The sequence below is a fragment of the Podarcis muralis genome, chromosome 10 (assembly GCF_964188315.1).
Source record: "Podarcis muralis chromosome 10, rPodMur119.hap1.1, whole genome shotgun sequence".
Classification (NCBI taxonomy): domain Eukaryota; kingdom Metazoa; phylum Chordata; class Lepidosauria; order Squamata; family Lacertidae; genus Podarcis; species Podarcis muralis.
The window spans coordinates 21,350,259-21,371,858 of NC_135664.1; the positions used below are offsets into that span (position 1 = coordinate 21,350,259).

Here is a 21,600-nt window from a genome sequence, read left to right on the forward strand (position 1 = left end):
ACACCATTTTACTAGCAATTCTCCGCTTACCGCCGGGAGAGATGGCACAATAAATCCCTGGAATGGAATAGCAAGCTGAAGTTTGCATCCTTAGGAAAGCTCGCTGCATCAATATAACAGATCAGGCATGAGCAGCATTTTTCCAGCTCGAGGGCCACGTTCCCTCTCGGGCAGCCATCTGAGGGCCGCATGGTTGATTGATTGACATCCTATGCCCTTTTAAAATGTGGGTTTTTTGTTGTTTTTATTTTGATTGAGTGTTCTGTGGTTTTGTCTTTTGATTTTGTTCTGTGAACCGCCCCTGAGACCTCCACCTATAGAGTGGTATATAAATTCAATAAATAATAAAAATGCCTCGTAGGCAGGATTTTTGAGGGGGCAGAACCTCAGTTAGCTATGTATTTTTATTGATTTGGGGGGGGGGAGCTGCCCCTCCCTGCGCCCCCCTTAGCTGCACCCATGCAGAACAATAAATTGCAACTTTCCCCTTTGTACAGTGGCCTAGTTTTCCCACGCTCATCTATCCTCCATCCATGCATGATCAAAGTTTGAAGATATGTTCCAGACCGGCCAAAAGACTGAAGGCAGGGGCAAAGTAAGGCTGGTGAGGGGCGTGGCTTGGGAAGGGGGTGTGGTCTAGGGAGGAGCCAAGGGCAGGATTTTAGGCTTGGGAGCTTGGGGGCCACAATTAGCTCCCATGCCTAAAATTCCTTACCTATCCCTGCAATAGATTTGAATAAATCTAATTCTTATAAAAGCTTTAGACAGCGAAATCAGAATGGTTTCCAATCCTGATAGTTCTGGAGGTTTAAAAAAGTTACTTTATAAAGAATGAAAGCGTCCTCTCTCCCGGTGCATAGGATTGCAGCCTCGCTCGTTTTTCAGCAAGTAGCGCGAGCCAAATTATTAAATTGCTGTATCACCTGAAATGGAAATTGTGTTAAATTCTGGAACTGTTTCTCCAGGACAGATTTCAACACATTTAGGAGGGATGTTGTATCGTTTTGAATCTGCTGTTTATGACTCTGCATCTCCCTTGTGCACCGGAGCCAGGTTCCGATGAAGTACCCTGTTGTGGGGGCACCTGGTTGCGCCCCCTAAAAAAACCCCACAAAAAACACCCAGAGGCACAGCCTCCCAGCCCCCCCCTCCCTGGTCTATGGACCTGTGATTGATTTATTTTATTTCTGAAAACAGAGATTGAGGCTGTTTTGACCAGGCCCCTAGCTGTACAGAATGGGGATTTTTACATAGGAATATACAAGAACACTGCCTTAGACCATTGGTCTATCCAGGGCTCTCTCTTTTTTAGCCAGAACTCACCGGAACTCAGGTGGGTGCCATTGCCATTCTAAGAGAACAAGGGAGGCGTTCATGGTGAGTTCCGGCAACTTCTTTTTCTAGAAAAATAGCACTGGTCCATCTATATACAGTGGTACCTTGTTTCTCAAACGCCTTGGTACTCAAACGCCCAAAACCCGGAAGTAAGTGTCCGGTTTTCAAACGTTTTTCGGAAGCTGAACATCCAATGCGGCTGTCGGCTATTGTTTCTGGGGCGCCTGCACCAATCAAAAGCTGCGCCTTGGTTTTCAAACATTTTGGAAGTCAAACAGACTTCCGGAAACGAATTAAGTTTGATGCTTTTGTTTTTGCTATTTATTTTGCGTTTTTGTTTTTGAGGCTTTTCCAATTAATTTGTTTTTGTGACTGTGTGGAACCCAGTTCAGCTATTGATTGATTGGTGTGACTGCGGAAATGGATAACGTTAAATTGCTGTTTTAGGGGTTGTTTTTAAAAGTCTGGAACAGATTAATCCGTTTTGCATTACAGTGGTGCCTCGCAAGACGAAATTAATTCGTTCCGCGAGTTTTGTCATCTTGCGATTTTTTTCGTCTTGTGAAGCACGGTGTTGAGAAAGTTTTGGAAAAGCTTCAAAAATCACCAAAGTCTTTAAAAACCTCAAAAAAGGCTACCACACCACGTTCTATGAGTTGCTCCTCAAAGTCAAGTCGCAACTGTATTAACGGTGTTAAGAAAAAGGAAACAAACTTGCAAGACGTTTCCGTCTTGCGAAGCAAGCCCATAGGGAAAATCGTCTTGCGAAGCAACTCCAAAAACCAAAAACCCTTTCGTCTTGCGAGTTTTTCGTCTTGCGAGGCATTCGTCTTGCGAGGTACCACTGTACTTACTATGGGAAAGTGCGCCTTGGTTTTGGAGCACTTTGGTTTTGGAACGGACTTCCAGAACGGATTAAGTTTGAGAACCAAGGTACCACTCTACTGGCAAGGGCATTTTGGGGTTTCAGACAGGGGGCGTTCCCAGCCCTCCCTAGTGATTCCCTACCCAGGAATTGAAATTGGAACATTTTGCATTCAAGGCAGATTCTCTGCCTGTGAGCTATGGCCCTTTTCACCAGTTACTGCCCTCAAGTCCAAATAACAGAAGCGAGATGAATGACTAAGGTGGACAACGAATGCACCTGACTTCTCAGAACTTTGCTGAAGAAGGGGGTGGGCATCCATCACATTAGAAGAGCAAGACTACGCTTATTAAAATATGAGTTACGCATGTGCTTTGATTTGTAGAACAAAAGAAATAAATATTAAGTGGCCATGAGTTTGTGGTGAGGGAGGGGAGCCTGACATCCACTCACTTAGGGGAGAAGTTTTGATTCGACCTTCTGTTTTCTACCAGCCCTGGTACGAGTCTATGAACTGAAAAACAACATTTCTGCCATTATCTTGATCTATATCCGAAACGGCTTACTTCATCAAAGGCTATCTGACTTGCCTGAAGTCAAGGAAGTGCAGAAATCTTCTTTCAGATTTTTTACTTGGCAAAGGATGTGAAGGAGGGCGAATGCTCCATAAATGAGATAATTTCACTTCGGGAAGTATTTCTGTTGGAGGGTAGGGGAACACATCACAGTTCTACAGCTGTTGCATTCCACAAACGAGGGCAGCCCTATTTAATTGGGTGTGGCGTTTGTGAGGTTTGTTGTAGAAGGGAAACATGGGGATATTGTTTGAGAATAGAACACACACACACACACTGGTAAGTTGCTGTGTCTGGGCCTCTTCACACAGAATGATAATGGAAGACTGCCTTTATGAAGGTTGATGGAATCCAGCCTTTGGTACATTCTCCTCCCACCTTCCCTTAGCTTTCCTCTTGACCTTGTATCGGTCTCTCTCTCTTTTTTAATAGAATTTTTTTTTGGGGGGGGTGGAATCAAACATGAAGCAGTAAAGTGATACAAAAAGAAAAAAACACACAACTAGGTAAAGGGAAAAATATAAATGAATATATACAAAAAAAATACCATAGCCCATACATTCTTTTATCAATTGGATATTATTGTCCTAATACTAATGTAAATATTAATAGCCTACTACATTTTGTATATATTTGTTCCAAATTTTGTCGCATTTATCCAAGCAGAGTCTACGTCTGTAAGCAGTCCGTTTGTAGGTTGCAAGTGTTATCATATTAGCTGGTGAATGCCCAATTTCAGCTAGAGCGTGGTGGGCTGCCCTAAAACATTGGCTCAGGATTTCAGTGTTTAATCTAGGGAAGGGTCTGTACCAACATTTGACCAATGAGGAATTTGTCAGCAAATGGCAGAAAACCATGGCTAAAAAAGCCACCTCTATTGGTCTGTCTCCCCCCCAACTGTATTACCTGGGCTATGAAGGTGCCCAAAAGGTTTTAAAGCAAAGATTATGGGACAATGCACACAGTGACTTGCGATCTCGATCACATGCAGTCTGTAGTCCACTGGCAGCAGGAGTTCAATATGGGTATGTCTTTGAGTTAACATCTTACATCAAAAACCTGACAGTACCTAACTATCGAAGGCTTTTCACCAAAGCCAGACTGAATGTCTTCCCCTCTGCACTGCTGGATGGTAGGTTGAGAGGAGTTCCCTACCAGGACAGACTTTGCTCGTGTGCTCAAGACATCGATTCCATAAATCATATTTTGCTGCACTGTGCGAAGTATGAGCAGGCCAGGGCTGAACTGATACTACCCTTGCTGGTGCCTTTCCCGGGAAAGTCAGAGGCTCACTATGTCAGGTTCCTACTGGAAGACCGGACAAAAGCTAGAACGTTGGCAGTGGCAAAGTTTTTATCGGTGGTTGCAAGAACAAATGAGCCCTATATTCCAAACAAAGTGCTTGATTAACTTGGAGGTAGGCTGTATGAACTCTGTATTGACTTGTAATGTTTTGTTGGTCTCTGGACCGTAATAAAGATTGTTGTTGTTGTTATTTTGTTATCATATTATCAATCTGCTGATTAAAGGAGACCATTAGAGCATGTAAAATCCATTTTTGTTGTCCAGTTGTTAACTTTCATATAGTAGGTATACAGTTCATCAGTCTTATGGGGGGGGGCAGGCAATGCAGGCAGGGATTAAGGATGGAAGATGGAAAGGGGCAGGAATAGGAAACCATCAAGTGCTAGCTAGAAGCTTGGCTGCGGTCTAATTTTGTCATCCTCCTTAGGGAGCCACCCCAAGCCCTGCATTTCTTGGACCAATGGGTGTCTACAGAAATAAATCTAAGCATCCCAACCAATCCACAGCAGAGTTCCACCAGTGGTGCATCTACGCTCACTTATTACCTGCCTGAGGACTCATTTCAGGGATAAAACCAACTGGCTTTCTGTTTGCTGAAACTGCATCCATCTCAGCTGTGCCACACTGAAGAAAAAGACTCTCAAGCCGTGTCAGTTCCATTCAGGAATTTTACAAATTTGAAAACTATGAGGGGTGAATTGGGGGTATATGGTGCCCTTCGTCAGGAGACCACTTGTCTTGTACAATCGTACCTTGGAAGTCAAACAGAATCCATTCCGGAAGTGTGTTCGGCTTCCAAAATGTTCAGAAACCAAAGCGCGGCTTCCGATTGGCTGCAGGAAGTTCCTGCAGCCAATCGGAAGCCCCTTTGGATGTTCAGCTTCCAGAAATAGTTCGCAAACTGGAACAGTCACTTCTGGGTTTGAGGTGTTCAGGAGCCAAAACGTTTGAGAACTAAGCTGTTCGAAAACCAAGGTACGACTGTATTTGGGTGACTCACTTTGTTGTAAGGAAGTCTCAGCATGCAGGCGCGAGAAAATACAGCCGTGTGCACCTCCGTAAACTTGTAGCTCATGAAAATGATTCAGGCATTTCTTCCCGGCTGCATCACTGATCTGCAATAACTGGAAAAGCAGAAGCTCATGTTCACCCAGAAGTAAGTCTCACAATACAATGGAGCTTACTCTCACATAAATGTACAGTGGTTGATTGGTTTGGGGATATATTTGTATCCTGCCCTTCAAACTCCTGAGGCAGTTTATAGCACGGTCTGAAACATAAAGATAACAATAATTGAATGATGGAAACACAATGCAGTGAAATAGAACAAAGCCTCTGAGTGGAATGCTCCCTCGAACTACTAAGACTTCATAAAATGTAAAATGCTTGCAGGTTACATAATTCTCGACGGACATTAATTTTCTTTGTTCAGGAGGATGCTAAGACTAAATTGCAGGGCAGTAACTGACTGTAGCTTAGGGCTCATTCACACTTTTGTTTGTCCCGTGATTTCTGAGAAGTTATTCTTTTGTCCTGCTGTTTTCCTCAGAAAATACCCGCTGTTTACTGCTGAACTGGAACAATCTGCAGATTGGGGTTTGTTCTGATTCAGCAGTAGGCAGTGGGTTTTCTCAGGAAAAGTTGTGGGACAGTAGAAAAACCTCTCAAATCCAGAAATCATAGAATTGTAGAGTTGGAAGGGACCACAAGGATCATCTAGTCCAACTCCTTGCGATGCAGGAATATTTTGCCCAACTTCGGGCTCAAACCCACAACTCTGAGATTACGAGTCTCACACTCTACCAACTGAGTTGTCATAGCACAAACTGAAGTGTGGACGAGCCCTTACGAATAGTGAACGGAAACACAGATGGATGAATACACCGAAACACAACACATCATTTGCGGAAGTGTCAAGGTTAAAGCTAGGTGGGAAAACGGGATTTATTTAAGTTGCTTCATATTTAACACCGCTCTTGACATTCTTCAGTGGCAACAGGTTAAAACCTCCCTGCAGCTGCCTTGGGGAGTTAACTGAAGGAAGTCCTCCAATTCTGACATAAAATGATCTGCCGTGCCAGGCCACTCGTTTTCATTCAAAGAAAATAAAAAAAGCCACCCTATCATTTTTAAAGCCTGGCTTCTGCAGTAAATTAACTTCTCGCTGTAGCAAAAGCCGTCCAAATAGCTCCCGCAGGCATATTCCACAGGCTCAAATGATTACATATAACTTGCACGTCAAACTTTCAGTGGATGAATGCATTATTATTATTTTTTGTAATGTTAATGGAAGCTTCAGAATCAGGAGTTTAATTTTTTCATCTGTCATCTTCGGTGCTATGGAAGTGCTTGTCAAGTCTTGGTGCTTCAAAGAGTACTTCTCAGGCCTGTCCCTCGGGACCAGTTCTACATCGGCTGCCACGTAGGGACCTCATTTGCTTGTTCCTCTTGGCAACGGTGACCCTGTGGTAAGCTTCTTGTGTGCAGATTCTTGCCATCGGGTCTGGTGGATTCTTCTGCCCACAGCACCACAAACACCCTGAAGGAAATATAGGCTGTGCCTAAGCAAGCCGCCGCTTATGATGTCCTCCTCACTTGGTAACAGCAACCACATGGAGAAATTGCTGTAAGGCTGCGTTCATGAGGAGATGGTTTGCAACGCTCACAGCCACCATCTCTTCATACAATAATCGGGAGTGAAATATGAGATACTTTGCCCTGAGCTGAATAGTACAGTGTCTTCTTCCACTCAAGCCTTCGCTTTGGCCAGCAATTGTGGTAACTTATCTCAGAGAATTAAGTATTTTTCTTCTTCTTAGCCAAGTACAGTTTTGGCTCTTCAGCTTCTGTGCACATCACCAGCAAGTTGACCGTATTTACTTCAGATGTCTCCTGCCCACTGCAGCTGTTCTGGTTTCCAGAAGTCTTCACAGCTTTGACCACATATGGACCGTAAGGTCTCCACAGATATTCCAGATGCTTGCGAGTAATGACTTGAAACAGAAGGAGTGGTATCACGTTGAGCAGCTAATTCTTCCTCTACACTTTGACAATTTCCCATTTGAGGATTCAGACTGTGAAGGTTAGCAATCATGACCTTATACCTTGGGTAGCAGTGTTAAAGATATGGAAGCTAGGAGCTAGAAGGCATATTAAACCGAAGTCATGGGCGCAACAACAGACTCTCCAGGTGTGCTTTTTTTTAAATAACAAGCATACAAAGCTGAAAATGAATGAACTGCAGCTAAAATATTATGTTCATTTTTCACATGGTCTAGTCTTTCCCCTGCCCACCCGCCTAATATTCTTCAGAGGGTCTCTTTTCTAATCTTCAGAGAGTAGTGGGGAGGCAGAAAAAGGTCCCCCTTTCCTTCCACCCTGCAGTCTTAATTTGAAATCTTAGGCGCAGCACTGTGCCCAGAGCTCAGAAACTGCTCACACTAATGAAATGCCCTGTCGCAAAATGCGCCTAGAACAATGGGAGTTTTGAACACTGTTGGGAAGTCCAAGATATATTTTCTGACTAACCTTTTATCAGTGCTACAGGTATTGGTTCTGCTTAGGGTTGTACTGGATAGTACATCTCCAACAAAGCACAGCTTAAAAGGGAAGCTTATAAACAAAAATAGTTTCTAAAGAAAGATGTCCAGTGTTGAACCTGGCTGGAAGCTCTTGATCAGTGTTTCTCAAACTTGGGTCTCCAGCTATTTTCAGACTACAGTTCCCATCATCCTTGACCCCTGGTCTTGCTAGCTAGGGATGATCGGAGTTGTAGTCCAAAAACAGCTGAAGACCTAAGTTTGAGAAACACTGCTCTAGACACTAAGCCGAGAAACACATATGGTAATTTCGTAGCAATGGAATCACACCCTCCTAAGACCTAGAGACATTTCTTATTACTTCAGATATTTCTGGCATTCAATATAGGACTTGAGTCCTGACGCAAACTAAGGAACAATGGAAGATGAAATTCATGATGTGGAAGCTACAAAATCAAACCTCATAACCGGAACTCAAGCGTCAGCAGTAGCATCCCACAGAATTTGTTGAGGTCTAACTATATTCATGACGGCATTAATCACTTGACCAGCTGTGCAGTTTTTCACTGATGCTTTTCCTTTGGCAAAGGTTAGCAAATTTGCTTCATTTTGGCTGATATTCCAATGTTTTCGAAATAATAATAAATAGACATAACACTGGCAAATCTGTGTCTTTTGCCACTGTCATTTTACACTGGAAGTGCTTGATACAGGGCTGGATGATGGCAAGGGTAATTCAGTAGTGACCTCCACGGTTGTCGCCTAATTAACTTCAAAATGAAGAGCTCTGATTCATCTTAAGTATTAAATGTCTGCAGTGTGGGTCAGTGACATGCAATGCATTTCTGCTTAAAACTAAGTCCCATTGTTAACTAGAACTTCATCCTACGAAGGTGTATACGGGATTGCAGTCTGCAGGTGCTTCTTTTAAAGTATTGGCTCTGTTGTTATTTTCCTTTTTATCATCCATGAAAATTACTGCCCCAAATAAATTGTCAGTCCAGTCTTGCAATGTCTGGAATAGAAAGGTATTAGAGACAAGAGGTCACTCTGCTTATCGTCTGGAGCTGAAGCTTGTATTAAGGAAGGAATAGGTGCATTTAAAGGACGCGGGTGGCACTGTGGTCTAAACCACTGAGCCTCTTGGGCTTGCCAATTGGAAGGTTGGAGGTTCAAATCCCCGCAATGGAGTGAGCTTTTGTTGCTCGGTCCCAGCTCCTGCCAACCTAGCAGTTTGAAAGCACGTCAAAGTGCAAGTAGATAAATAGGTACCGCTCCAGCGGGAAGGTAAACAGCGTTTCTGTGCACTGCTCTGGTTTCACCAAAAGTGGCTTAGTCATGCTGGCCACATGACCCGGGAAAAGTGAGATGAGCGCTGCAACCCCAGAGTCGTTCGCGACTGGACTTAACTGTTAGGGATCCTTTACCTTTACCTTAGGCACATTTAAGGGAAATCATAAAATAAAAAGACACACTAATAAATTACTAAAAAAAGATTCTGATTGATGGTCTGTTAAAATGATTGTGCTTTATTTATTCAACAACAACCATAAGTATACAGTTTTCAGATCAGACATACAGGTCTCCACATATTCTGCAATGACAGTAATGTACGCTGTATACAATTGCAGATCTTAGTAGCAGCAAGCAGTGCCATAAATCTCTTTTCCTGTGTTCTTAAAAAAAAAGGTGTCCCATTGAAAATACTGAATATGTGAGTTCATAAAGAAACTATAATGTATGGTATAACATTTGGCAAGCATATGGATATACAAACAAGTCACTGTAGGACACATTCATGAAATTAATTTTTGCCTTGCTTGTTGGGATTTGGCTAAGGTTTACCCCACCAGATTCAATGGTTTCATTTCACCTGGAAAAGCACTCTCTTGCTCTCAATTAATCACTAACTTTTGGAGTTAAGTAGGAGCGTGTTTCAAGGGTAATTTTTCCTTCATCCCCATTTGGGTAATGTTACTGATTGCACACTTCTGGTAAATGGTGCAGAACAGCGAACATTGGCTAAACTCCATCTAATACAAGTCTTAGGTCTCTGTCTTCCCTGGGGATCCCAATTTGCAGAAGGGAGCAAGTTCCCTAGGATGTTATGTTGTGGCTGTGAGGAGTCTCTCATGCTGCCAACCTGCCACAGGGGAATTCAAATCAATCTGCCTTGGCTGACCAATCGAAAGCCCCGATTGACCTCCTGAAATAATAATAATAATTTATTATTTATACCCTGCCCATCTGGCTGGGTTTCCCTAGCCACTCTGGGCGGCTCCCAACAGAATATTTAAAACATGATAAAACATCAAACATAAAAAAAATTCCCAATACAGGGCTGTCTTCAGATGTCTTCTAAAAGTCAGATAGTTGTTTATTTCCTTAACATCCGATGGGAGGGCATTCCAGAGGGTGGGTGCCACTACCGAGAAGGCCTTCTGCCTGGTTTCCTTTAACCTCACTTCTCACAGGGAGGGAACCACCAGAAGGTCCTCCCAGCTGGACCTCTGTGTCCAGATGGGGGTGGAGATGCTCCTTCAGGTATACTGGGCCAAGGCCTTTTAGGGCTTTAAAGGTCAGCACCAACACTTTGAATTGTGCTCAGAAAGGTACTGGGAGCCAATGTAGGTCTTTTAGGACTGGAGATGGGGCCAGCAGAGTTGGCCAGAGAGAAGACTTCTCTCCTCTGGTCCCCTCCTGGACTATGCATACAGCCCTGGCTATGGGTCTCCAACAGTTTGGTCAACAACGTCTCTGCCATCCCTCATTTTCTTGCTCTCCAGATTTTGCCCCTTGGCGGGTTTCCATAAAGTGCATGACTCTGGAAGAAATTTTAGTCACTAGCACAATCAGACCTGTGATTTTACCTTCCTCATTGCAATGCAGGGGTTGGGACTATTAACATTTATTGTCTCAGCTTGTTAGCTGTGGGAGAGGCATTGGGCAGCATCTATAGCTGGGTTAACCAGTTAACTTTCCTCAGATGGAATCCCCTTAATGGATCTTGTGGTGGCACCTATGCCTGCAGCCCTAGCTCAGGGCGGGGCATTAGGCTGCTGAACCCCCAGGTTGCTAGAGGTTCAGCAAGTGGGCAAGACATTCCAGCTAATTCCTAATATGTGAACATCAACTAGCAGTCGGACCCATTGATAGCAGGATCACCACCCCATGCCATGCCAAAGCTGTGCACTGTGTTGTGGCTAGGATAATTATTCCCCTATCAGTCTGGAAGCACAGTTTATCCACCTAGGCTCCTAAACCTGTCTCTGTGTCACAACCATCTCAGAAGTCGGACAAATGGATTGAGAGCAGATATTTCATCTGCGAATGCCTTAAGTTGTTTGGAAGATTAGACACAGGCCTGAGACTGACAAAGCCTTTTCTAATCGGCAATGATTTTTCGAGAAGTGGAAGGGACCACCTTTCCTTGAAAGCTTGCAGGACCCTATTCCCATCTAAAGTGGCACAGATTGTACCAAGCAAAAAGTATGCAAAATTCATATCAGCTACCATTAACCAGGCAGAAGGTGCATATGCACAGAGGCAAAACTTGTGTCTTTAAATTTTTGCTTCCTCTGACTATGGAAAAACGTGTTCCAGAAGTCATTGAAATAACTGAGAGCTGTTTTGGTGAAACGACTGCTTCGCTCATGTGCAAATTGACTCTTTGGTCACACCAAATTATGCTAATTCACTGTGGAATAATTTGGAAAAGTTGTTTAACCAAGAAGAAGTGTTAGAAGTTAGTTAGGGTCGCCATATTTCCAAAAGTGAAAATCCAGACACAATCCCCCCCCAATCTAAAATAATAATGAAGTTTTAAAGGTATTTTGAAGGGAATTCATCAAAATCTACACTTCCGACATAGGTATGGATTTTCTCTGACATTTCTTGCAATTTCTACCTGGACACTTGTTTCCGATGGCCGAATGCCATATATGTCTGGGAAATTTTGGAAATATGGAAACCCTGTGTTAGTTGAACCGTTTCAGGGAACTAGTGACTAAAGGCACAACTTCATAACTTCATTGCAACCTATTGCCAATGAAATACTTCTACATCATTTCAGTTCATTGGTTATGCTGGCTGGGACTGAGGGAAGCTGTGGTCCAAAATATGAGGAAGGTTATGCTAGAGAAAATTTTGAAATTTAAAAACTGAGTACCGCAATGTATTCTATAATTGATCATGATGAAGACAGCACACAATAAAGGGATACTTTCTCCTGATCTCTTCACATCAAACAAACAAACATTATCTCATGGAAATCTTGTACCACATAATACACTGACCAGACTCCTTTTCTACACATTTACTTTTATCACTGATGAGCAACTACTTATGAAAATATCTGGTCCACACTAATTATTACATTAAATGTCAGTGGGCTTTCATGCTATAGTGATAATTTCATATAAAAATATACGTATAAAAATATAGCCTGGGTCGCTTTCGAAACAGCAGCATCTGAGGAAAATTAAACACAATGTACTACAGCATAGGAAAACCATACAATGGTGATTATGCAGAAACTGCATTGCACATTTGCCAGCATGAACTATAACACGACCAAAATTCATCCCTAATAAAAAAGGAACCCGAGTCCCACTTTAATATTACTATGAATATAAACATCTTTGTACAAGCAACCCTCTCTAAGTTTTTGCAAGAAAACCCAGTCACAAGAAACCACATAATGTAGAAAAGAAAAAATATATATAAAGAACACAACCAGAATTAATATCCAGAAATCTAAAGATAAAAGGTAGTGATTTTTAAGACTGTACAATAAAACAGGTCCGCTTTTCCCCACAAACATACCTTTGGCCCTACTGCAGCATCTTTCATGCTGGAGTCAATGTATGAATTATTTCTGCGACAAATATGTATTCATTTCTTTAAAGCCTACAATGAGAGGGAAATGCTGAGCTTGCAAATAGAATGCAAATAAGGGCAGGGCTTATTATATGTGCAAATTTTGAGGTCATCCACCGGGAAATGTGGAAATTGTCCCTTCGTTTTATAGGTGTGATGGCTGGTGGCACACACTTGGCCGGATGAGGGGAGGCTGCCAGTTGGGGTTTTCCAGAACTCTATGAGAAATTGCACATGCAATCTATGGACCTTCTGACTCATAGCAGGGTTCCAAAGATCAGTTCAACAAGCTCTGCCTGTAATTTTTGGGTGCTGGAAGCATCCGCCATGATGCTTCTGACCTTTGGGAGCGACTTCCGACATAGCACAGGAAGTCACACTCATAAGCAAAACAGAGAGTTGATGTATTGTGATGGCTCAGACTGTGAGCCAGAAAGTCCTCTGTCCAAACTTGGTATCAGGCACTAACTCACTAGGTGGCTTTAGTAAAGCTTTGCTATAAGGTGTGACCGGAAAGTTCGGTGAATGGTCACAGAAATCGGACAGCGAGAAATATTCGAACAGACATACCTTACAGGCCTTCAAAGTAGGCCATCTCTGATACAATGCACCATTGACAATGTTTGTAGAAATGTTGGAAACTTCTGGAGAAGTCCTCTTTTTGAACTGCTTTCAGATCGCTCGTCACAGCAGCTTGGAGGTGTGAAATGTTGGAAAATCTGTGCCCTTTCAGTGCAGATTTCAGTTTTGGCAAAAGAAATAAATCTGGTGGGTCCAGATCGGGAGAATATGGAGGGTGGGACAACTCAGTAACCTCAGTAACGATTTCACGTGGAATATGGAATTCTTCTGCCATCATTCAGACGGACAAGCACCGATCCCCCATCAATAACTCACAAACTCTGTTGACATTTGCCGCTGTTCTGCTTGTCAACGGTCTGACAGACGGAGGGTCATCTTCAATGGTTTGCCAGTTTTCACTTGGCAAATTGGCACTGGCCATTTGGTTTTCCGCCTACCTCGCTGTAGCAAATCGTCACAACTCCTTAGTTTTGGCGGTTAGGCATTGGTAGGGGTATTGTTATGTAGATGTGTTGGGGAGGAGGAGCGCCATCACCTCCCCCAAATATAGAAGGGTAGTCCGGTAAAGGATTCCGGGGGGCGTTGCCTAGTCCAAAGCCTATGGAGGCCAGGGCCTAAAGTGCGCCCCCAATCGGTGACCCCAGAGGAGTACCTAGTTGATGTGCATCAGCAGGGCTCCCCCTGCTGGTGTTAACCCTTTCTGGTGTTCAAGCAAACAGGCTGAAGCCGGATAGTCTGATAGGACCAATGCCTAAGCCAATACCGCTCTTACCTGTAACCAATAAAGTTGTGGCCAATTTTAGCCCATTAACCTTAAATAACTGTGTCCTGTGTCTTTATTCTTACTGGGGGGAGGCGGGAACTTGCCACGCAACTTCATCTCTGTACACAATTGTGAGCATTTCGTGGATTTCTGATGCCAATTGTATGCTAGAATATTTCTCACTGTCCGATTTCTGTGACCATTCACCAGACTTTCTGGTCACACCTTGTATTAGCTATTGTGCAATCCAAAACGTGCCAAGTCTCTACTCCCTTAAAAAAAAAAATGTTGTAAAGCTCCAATAAAACGAGTGGCTTCTCCATGGCTGCACACTTGTGGGTGTTTGGAGAAGTTCTCGTCTCACATCCAAGAATAGTTCATAAATTAAGGAGGACCAAGAGGTACGAAACAACATATTTAGGGCCAAACTAGATGTGATGTGATTGGAGCACCCAAGGTCATTTTCTTGTTCAAAAAACAGTTGTGAGACATGTGTGTGATTTTAATTAGTGCTGCAATAGGGAGGTTAAGTTAACTTGCAGCTCAGATCTAAAGCAACCTGCCTACAGGGTAATTTGTTCAAGAAAATGATTTCACGATCTCCAGTCATGGCACTCCCATGTTGTGTCTACGTTGGCCCTTAGGACTACAGGACCTGTTTGCCATCATTACCTAAGTGCAAATGCTAGAAATGGACATCTGGTTCTATAGATGAAGATGTGGTGCCTGTTCTTACCGGTAAGTGCATATTCTTGTACTACTATTTTGCGATGCCATAAAACTCTTCAAAATGGAATGAGATTTGTTTCACCGGCAATATAGCATTCTAATCCGTACCTAAACTGGAGCAACATATATCACATCCTATATAACATTACATTTACTTAGCTTACAACTGTTTAAACATTTGGCAATATTTCAAGTAATGTCTCCCCCTCCCTTTGCCCTCGCTGCCATTTCTCGTGCTTCTCTGTCTCCCATTCTGAAACCACAGACACGTGTGGACACATCTTGATTTTATAAGGCTTTGCGGAAAGTGCCACATGTCTTGAGTTATGCTGGTATGTTCAGCCACTCAGAGAAGTGTGTAAAAAAATAAAATCCAAATCTGGTATGGCCTGTGTATTGCCACATGGGAAAGAGAGGAGGCTGGAACCAGGCACTTCAGCCGAGCAAAGTTACATTCCAAGAACCTTCCTGTCATTTGCACAAATGCGGCTGAGGAGGATTTCTGAATACACCTGGTTTATTGGACCTCGCACGTGATAAGGGGACTGAGAATTTGAGGCGTAGGCTTGCAGTTTCATCAGGTTGCTTTGGCTGTTGAAAAATTTGCCCAGAGCATAGGGCCTCGATAACATCATTGCCATGGGAGAGCCTCCTTCAGAAGCTTTAGATTTCACCACCTGAAAAAGAAAGAAAATGTGCTTGGGAAACTTTCATACGGTTGCTTCAGGGTAACAGAATGCAGCACCCATTTAAGCTATGGATGAATTGCAGAGGGATAGCTAGATTCTATTTCTGCTTTATTTTGGATTAGCCTCATAGGCTGATTAACTTCTTCCTGGAGCCTGATTGGTCTTCTCCTGTAAGCCAATCAGTTGTTGCATTTTAGGATCCCACTTGCCTATTGTTCTAGGATCCAAGCTTAGTATATAACAGCATTTCATATCGGCTATAAATAATTCGTCCTAACAAACCCTGACTCCCCTCCAGGGAGCTCTCAGCCGCAGGGTCTGCACGCGCCGCCATCTACAAAACGGTTCGCGATAATTTTGAAGCATGGAACGTCATCGCCCGTCTTGTCAAGCCCTGCTTGAGCTTCAGGGCTCAGAGACCTGCCGCCGCTATCGCTTTTCACTTCTGAGCATTTTGACGTGACTGCAGATTGACCTGCCTCCTCTAATTCTTCAACTGTTTCATTTTGAAATGCTCCATGACTGATAATCTCCGAGTGCACCGTCCTGCTTTTCACAGCAGGGATCCTTCTGGTTGAAGTCAAACACCTGAAACCAAACCAGCTGAGGCAGCTGCTTCTCCTCTTCCTTTCATTTCAGCGCATCAGCTCCAGACAAAACAATATGTTGATGTGCTTTGAAGTGCTATCCCATTGAGGCTCCTCTAGGAAGCAGAGGGGTTCCATGATATGTTAACTCTGAGGTTTGTATCCAATGGAGACTCTTGCCTCAGCAAAAAAGGGCTTCCACTAGCACAAATCAGGGTCCAATCTACATTTCCCAGACATAGCCGGTATTCATCCCTCATAAACTGCATCCTGGTGGAAAGCGCTGAAATGTCCGGTAAGACCCAAACGTATGGCAGCCCATGTCGGACGTGTAGATTTTGGCAAATTTCAACAACTTTGCCTGAAGCTCAAACTTTTGTGTCCAGATTTTCAAAGCAACCCTGTGCTTTCTCCCATACTGTTCCAGAGGGCCCCCAAACTCTCAGGAGCAGCTTTGGGGGGGTGACAAGATGGGGCTTAGCAGGATAGAGGTGATCAGCTGGCAGTGGGTATTCTAACTTGTGCAAATGGAAAGGCATTCCTCAAAAATATTGGGGGATCAGCCTTAAATGTCGAAGGTACTTTCCATGCCTTTTAGATGGGCTAAATGGCAGTTTAAGAGATGGCCAACTTTTGTCTTCTTGAGGGAATGTTCTATTCTCCAGACATGGTTTGAGGGCCAGGAGCACAGGTTGCCACAATAAACTGAGCCCCACCCCCAAGAGGTCAGGTTCCATGACCAGTTTGGTGCCATCTAGCATAATTAAGGTCTTCATTATGGAGCACATTATACTGCGTACAAGTATGAACCAAATCCAATAGGGAGATGTCATCCTGAAGTGTGTCATATCTGCCCATGAAAGCATTATTCTTTTCTCCCTGAGTAAAACTGTTGGAATGACATTTTACCCAGCTTAATATTTAGCAGCACCATAAAAGACCAGATAAAATTACAAGGGGGACTGCCCACCGGCTATTTCTGATTGCAAGCAAAGTTCTGTAATGTACGCAGGGAGAGTGCTTAATGCACTTTAAATGGTATCTTTGGGGAAATCTCAAATCTCTTTGCGATTAGCACCTGCCAAGGAAAAGAAGTGTGTAAATGCATGTGGATAGAGAGGTCTGCTGTAGGGATCTGCGGATCAAGATACAGATCAGCCCGGTGCTGACAGAATCTCTCAATGCGCCTTCTCAGTTCAATGAGCACAAGCACAAACTCTTCATCCCTGGTCCCTTATTCTGCATTTCTATGTGTGCTTACTCATGTGAAAGTCAATGGGGCTTGCTAGTAAGTGCATTCAGGGATGCACCATAACGTCTGAAGCCCTAGTGTGGGTTGCCTCGGTGTGCTTGCGTTGCAAATCTTTGCACCAAAGTTTGACAAAATGTTGTTGTTGTTTAGTCATGTAGTCGTGTCCGACTCTTCGTGACCCCATGGACCAGAGCACGCCAGGCACTTCTGTCTTCCACTGCCTCCCGCAGTTTGGTCAAACTCATGCTGGTAGCTTCGAGAACACGATCCAACCATCTCGTCCTCTGTCATCCCCTTTTCCTTGTGCCCTCCATCTTTCCCAACATCAGGGTCTTTTCCAGGGAGTCTTCTCTTCTCATGAGGTGGCCAAAGTATTGGAGCCTCAGCTTCAGCATCTGTCGTTCCAGTGAGCACTCAGGACTGATTTCCTTAAGAATGGATACGTTTGATCTTCTTGCAGTCCATGGGACTCTCAAGAGTCTCCTCCAGCACCATAATTCAAAAGCATCGATTCTTCGGTGATCAGCCTTCTTTATGGTCCAGCTCTCACTTCCATACATCACTACTGGTAAAACCATAGCTTTAACTATACGGACCTTTGTTGGCAAGGTGATGTCTCTGCTTTTTAAGATGCTGTCTAGGTAAATCTTTCACTTGACAAAATATAGCCTTCTAATTGGCTCAAGACCCCTCGGCACCACTGTCCCAGCAGGGGGCAGGAAGGAACCATGTGGCTCTTGGATGGGTGCTGAAAAACATCTGCCCCAGTTGGGGTGCAGGGTAGGGCAAAGCCGATGTCCATGCCCCCAGCTTGCTAGCGGGATCCACAAAAGCAGCTTAGGGTTAGTTCGGACAGCAGTTGGGACGTCCGAAGTCCATGGCAAACTAGAGATGCTGTATTCACAATACAGTGGTACCTCGGGTTACATATGCTACAGGTTACAGATGCTACAGGTTACAGACTCCGCTAACCCAGAAATATTACCTCAGGTTAAGAACTTTGCTTCAGGATGAGAGCAGAAATCGTGCTCCGGCGGTGCGGCAGCAGCAGGAGGCCCCATTAGCTAAAGTGGTACCTCAGGTTAAGAACAGTTTCAGGTTAAGAACGGACCTCCAGAACGGATTAAGTACTTAACCCGAGGTACCACTGTAATGTTGTGGCCTTGTTTAGCCCGCCCCCCGTTATTGCTCCCCAATCTTGTTTTGGCATGGGCGCCCTTGGCTCGCGTCAAGGATTAAACGACAAGCGATTACCTCGTGAAAATGGCACCCGCACTTCCCTTGCAAAAACTCCTTGTACCGTCCCATGGTAATAATAAAAGTATCGACCACTTCGTAGCCATATTGCTTTGCAGTGTTCAAAATAGCTTGGTTTTCCTTCCACAGATCTCGCACTTCAGCCTGCAATTGAAATCAAGTCATCTCACATTATCTCATTTATCCAGCTTTTGGTTAAATCAAGACATGTTATCATTGGGACAGTAAGCATATGGATATTATGTACAGGTGTTGGGCTGGAGAAAAGATAACCTTAATTCTTGAGTTATTTGACTCAAGTTATTTCCCCCAGCAAATAGTTAAGCTCAAACATGTATTTCTTCAAAAGAGAGGAACAGAGGGGGAAATATTGTGTCCCTTAGATGTCACACCTTTTTAAATAACTGAACCCCAAACTTACAGATGTGCACAAATGAGAACATGCAAAAAGTGCTGTGCTCCAGTGTGGTAGTTTGGGACTAGAAACAGAATTCTACCACACCACATTGCATGCATTTAAACAATTTTCCAAATTTATTTATTTGATTGATTTTTATTATTTTAATATTTTATTTATTTGATTGATTGATTTCTTCATCCAATGATCACAGGGTGGTTTACAACATAAAAACACAAAAATACATACCATAGTAACAAACAAAAGCCATACCCACCCCTGACAGTCTAAAAGGCCACAGTCAAAGGCCTGGGAGAACAGATTTAATACATTTGGTATGTAAAGCTGTTCTGCAGTAACAAATGCATAGATGGTACATAGCCTGAAAATCATAGATGATAATAATTGTATGGTACTGTATAAACATGTTTTTATTTTTGTGGTTGACAGAATGGATGAAGGGGCTTAAACTGTGGATACGAACTATCCCTGGAACCTGTTTTCAATGCCAAGGCTCAACTTTGAAACACGTGACATAAGAAAATATGAACGGGCCTCTAGGCAGGTGCAAAGGACATCACTGAATATTCATAGAGAGGTTGCTCATCAGGATTTAAGGGAAAGGGCTTCCAAACCAGGCCAAACACTCACCCTTTCTGGCCAAGTGTCTGGATTTAAAGCCAATTTAGGGAACCTCATTAAAATTAAGGTACAGTGCTGCTACTGTCTGTCTGTCAATTTAGAGTTTGTTTATTTGATTGTATGTTTGTCTGTTGGTTTGTTTGTTTTCCTGGCATAAATTTATCTATTTTAAAACAATAAAGATATAAGATATATAGTTAAATAAAATAAAACAAAATAAAATAAAATAAAGGTACAGTGGTACCGTGGTTGTCAAACTTAATCCGTTCCGGGAGTCCTTTCGACTCCTGAAGCTGTTCAAAAACCAAGGCACGGCTTCCGATTGGCTGCAGGAACACTCACTTCCAGGTTTGCAGTGTTTGGGAGCCAATTGGTTCAAGAGCCAAACCGTCCAACAACCAAGGTACCGCTGTATTGGTAATGCCAAAGCATGCAGCACCATCTAGCTCAGTAAGTAGAGCAGGAGACTCTTAATCTCAGGGTTGTGGGTTCAAGCCCCACGTTGGGCAAAAAGATTCCTGCATTGCAGGGGGTTGGACTAGATGACCCTGGTGGTCCCTTCCAACTCTACAGTTCTACGATTCTACGTGTTTAGGATGAGGCACATCACATAACCTGGCAAAATATAATGTTGTACGGGCATAGCAGCTGTGCTCGACAGGAACATGCCCCACCATACTTCTGAGGAGCAATGTGTCAAACAAAATAAAATTGCAAAACCATCCTAACGGAGAAAAAAAATTAACCTACTGGTGACAAGAAATGCACTCCATCCACTGGCAGGTGAAAGCCCATTCCCAGGGATTTTATCACTACCAGGATATTTGGCAGATTCGCCCTGTGGATCAAATGAAATAAAACACACACATTTTATTTACAGATATATAAAACTGACATACCATAAACACCTCTTACTTTTGTCTCCGTTTCGTCTAATGTCCCATACAATGCAGAATCAGATAAAATGATGTCTGTTTGTTTTTTCCGGGAGCAGCCAGTTTGATACTGAGGGTTTGAGCTATCAAAAGTGTAGCACAGGGTTCGCGAGCCCTTGGCTATCCCCACGATACATTCCGGATCATGTTTTGTCAGTGAATTGTAGCTCATTTTGGTGAGTAGGGTTTTTTTTATTGGAATCTGTCTGGTATTTATGTGACACCTTCCCAGCAACCAAAGTGAGCTCAAAATGGCTTACGACAGTAGCAAAGCACTGGAAAATGAAAACATGTCCTAATACGAAAAACTGATGAGTTATGCAGAGTTGGCAAAGTTGACACATAAACTACATGAGAAGGACAATTGTAACTTCAAGGAAGAGTGGGAACTTTTTACCAGCTATTTAAAAAAACAACAAAATGACATGGACTCCTTGGCAGGTTTTGAATAAACATCCACAAATTTAATAATAGAATATATGGCAGATAAGGTAATGATATGTACAAACTTTAACATGCAGAGAATAATATGTGCAAACAAATCAGAGAGGTGAGCTGAGGGAAGTCTTTGGTGAGGGGGAGAGGGAGGGATGAGGAGGGGGGATAAAAAGGGGGCAAAATAATTTAATTGATTATTTGGATTGATAATTTGTTCTGTTGAAATTGTCTAATAAAAATATTTTTTTAAAAAACAAACAAACATGCCCTAATACAAAAGAAATGCACGTCATTCCATAATTCACAGGCTAAAAATGAAGCTTGCAAGAGGACAGAGATGGAGGCAGTGACATAGCATGGGTTTCCAGTGCCCGGGGCCACATGAAGGAGGTACGTATGCACTGTCTAACAGCATCCCCATCACCCAGCAGATCAGCCCTAGAGCTAATAAAAGAAAAGTTGTTTTGTTGTCTGGAGAGGGAAGGTTGACATATGTCCTGATTTTCCCAGAAATATTGCAGCCTGAAGCAACGTCCAACAACTTTGGGCAAAAAAAGAGCTCAACAACTTTTCTCACCATATTTTCACTGTTTGAAATATGGCAACCCTAGAAGAGGTCACTTCCCGGTTCGCATGTAGAAACCCATTTTCAACTGAAGCACACAGTTGTATTGAGGCAGCACGGGGTGTTGAAATTTTGCACCCTTAACAATTTTGCACCCAGGGCAACCTCCCCCCATGCTATACCACTGCACAGAGCAGTAGGAAAGGTATTGAAATCCTCTGGAAGAATGGGCTCTGTGAAGATGACTGCCAGAAAACCTCCTAGGCA

At 43.2% G+C, this 21,600-nt stretch overlaps 1 protein-coding gene across 4 annotated transcripts in view; it reads right to left on the reverse strand.

The window, feature by feature from the left end:
- Nucleotides 1–9,127: 9,127 nt before the first annotated feature.
- Nucleotides 9,128–21,600, reverse strand: part of CPED1 (cadherin like and PC-esterase domain containing 1) — a 131,502-nt gene continuing 119,029 nt past the window's right edge. For all 4 annotated transcript variants that reach the window (XM_077935863.1, XM_077935861.1, XM_077935862.1 and 1 more), the window contains 3 exons: nt 20,146–20,233; nt 18,354–18,500; nt 9,128–15,248 (listed from right to left, as the gene is read on the reverse strand). In XM_077935863.1, the coding sequence (XP_077791989.1) occupies nt 15,021–15,248; nt 18,354–18,500; nt 20,146–20,233 (463 nt within the window). In that variant the 3' untranslated portion in view covers nt 9,128–15,020. The remainder of the gene's footprint in view (nt 15,249–18,353; nt 18,501–20,145; nt 20,234–21,600) is intronic.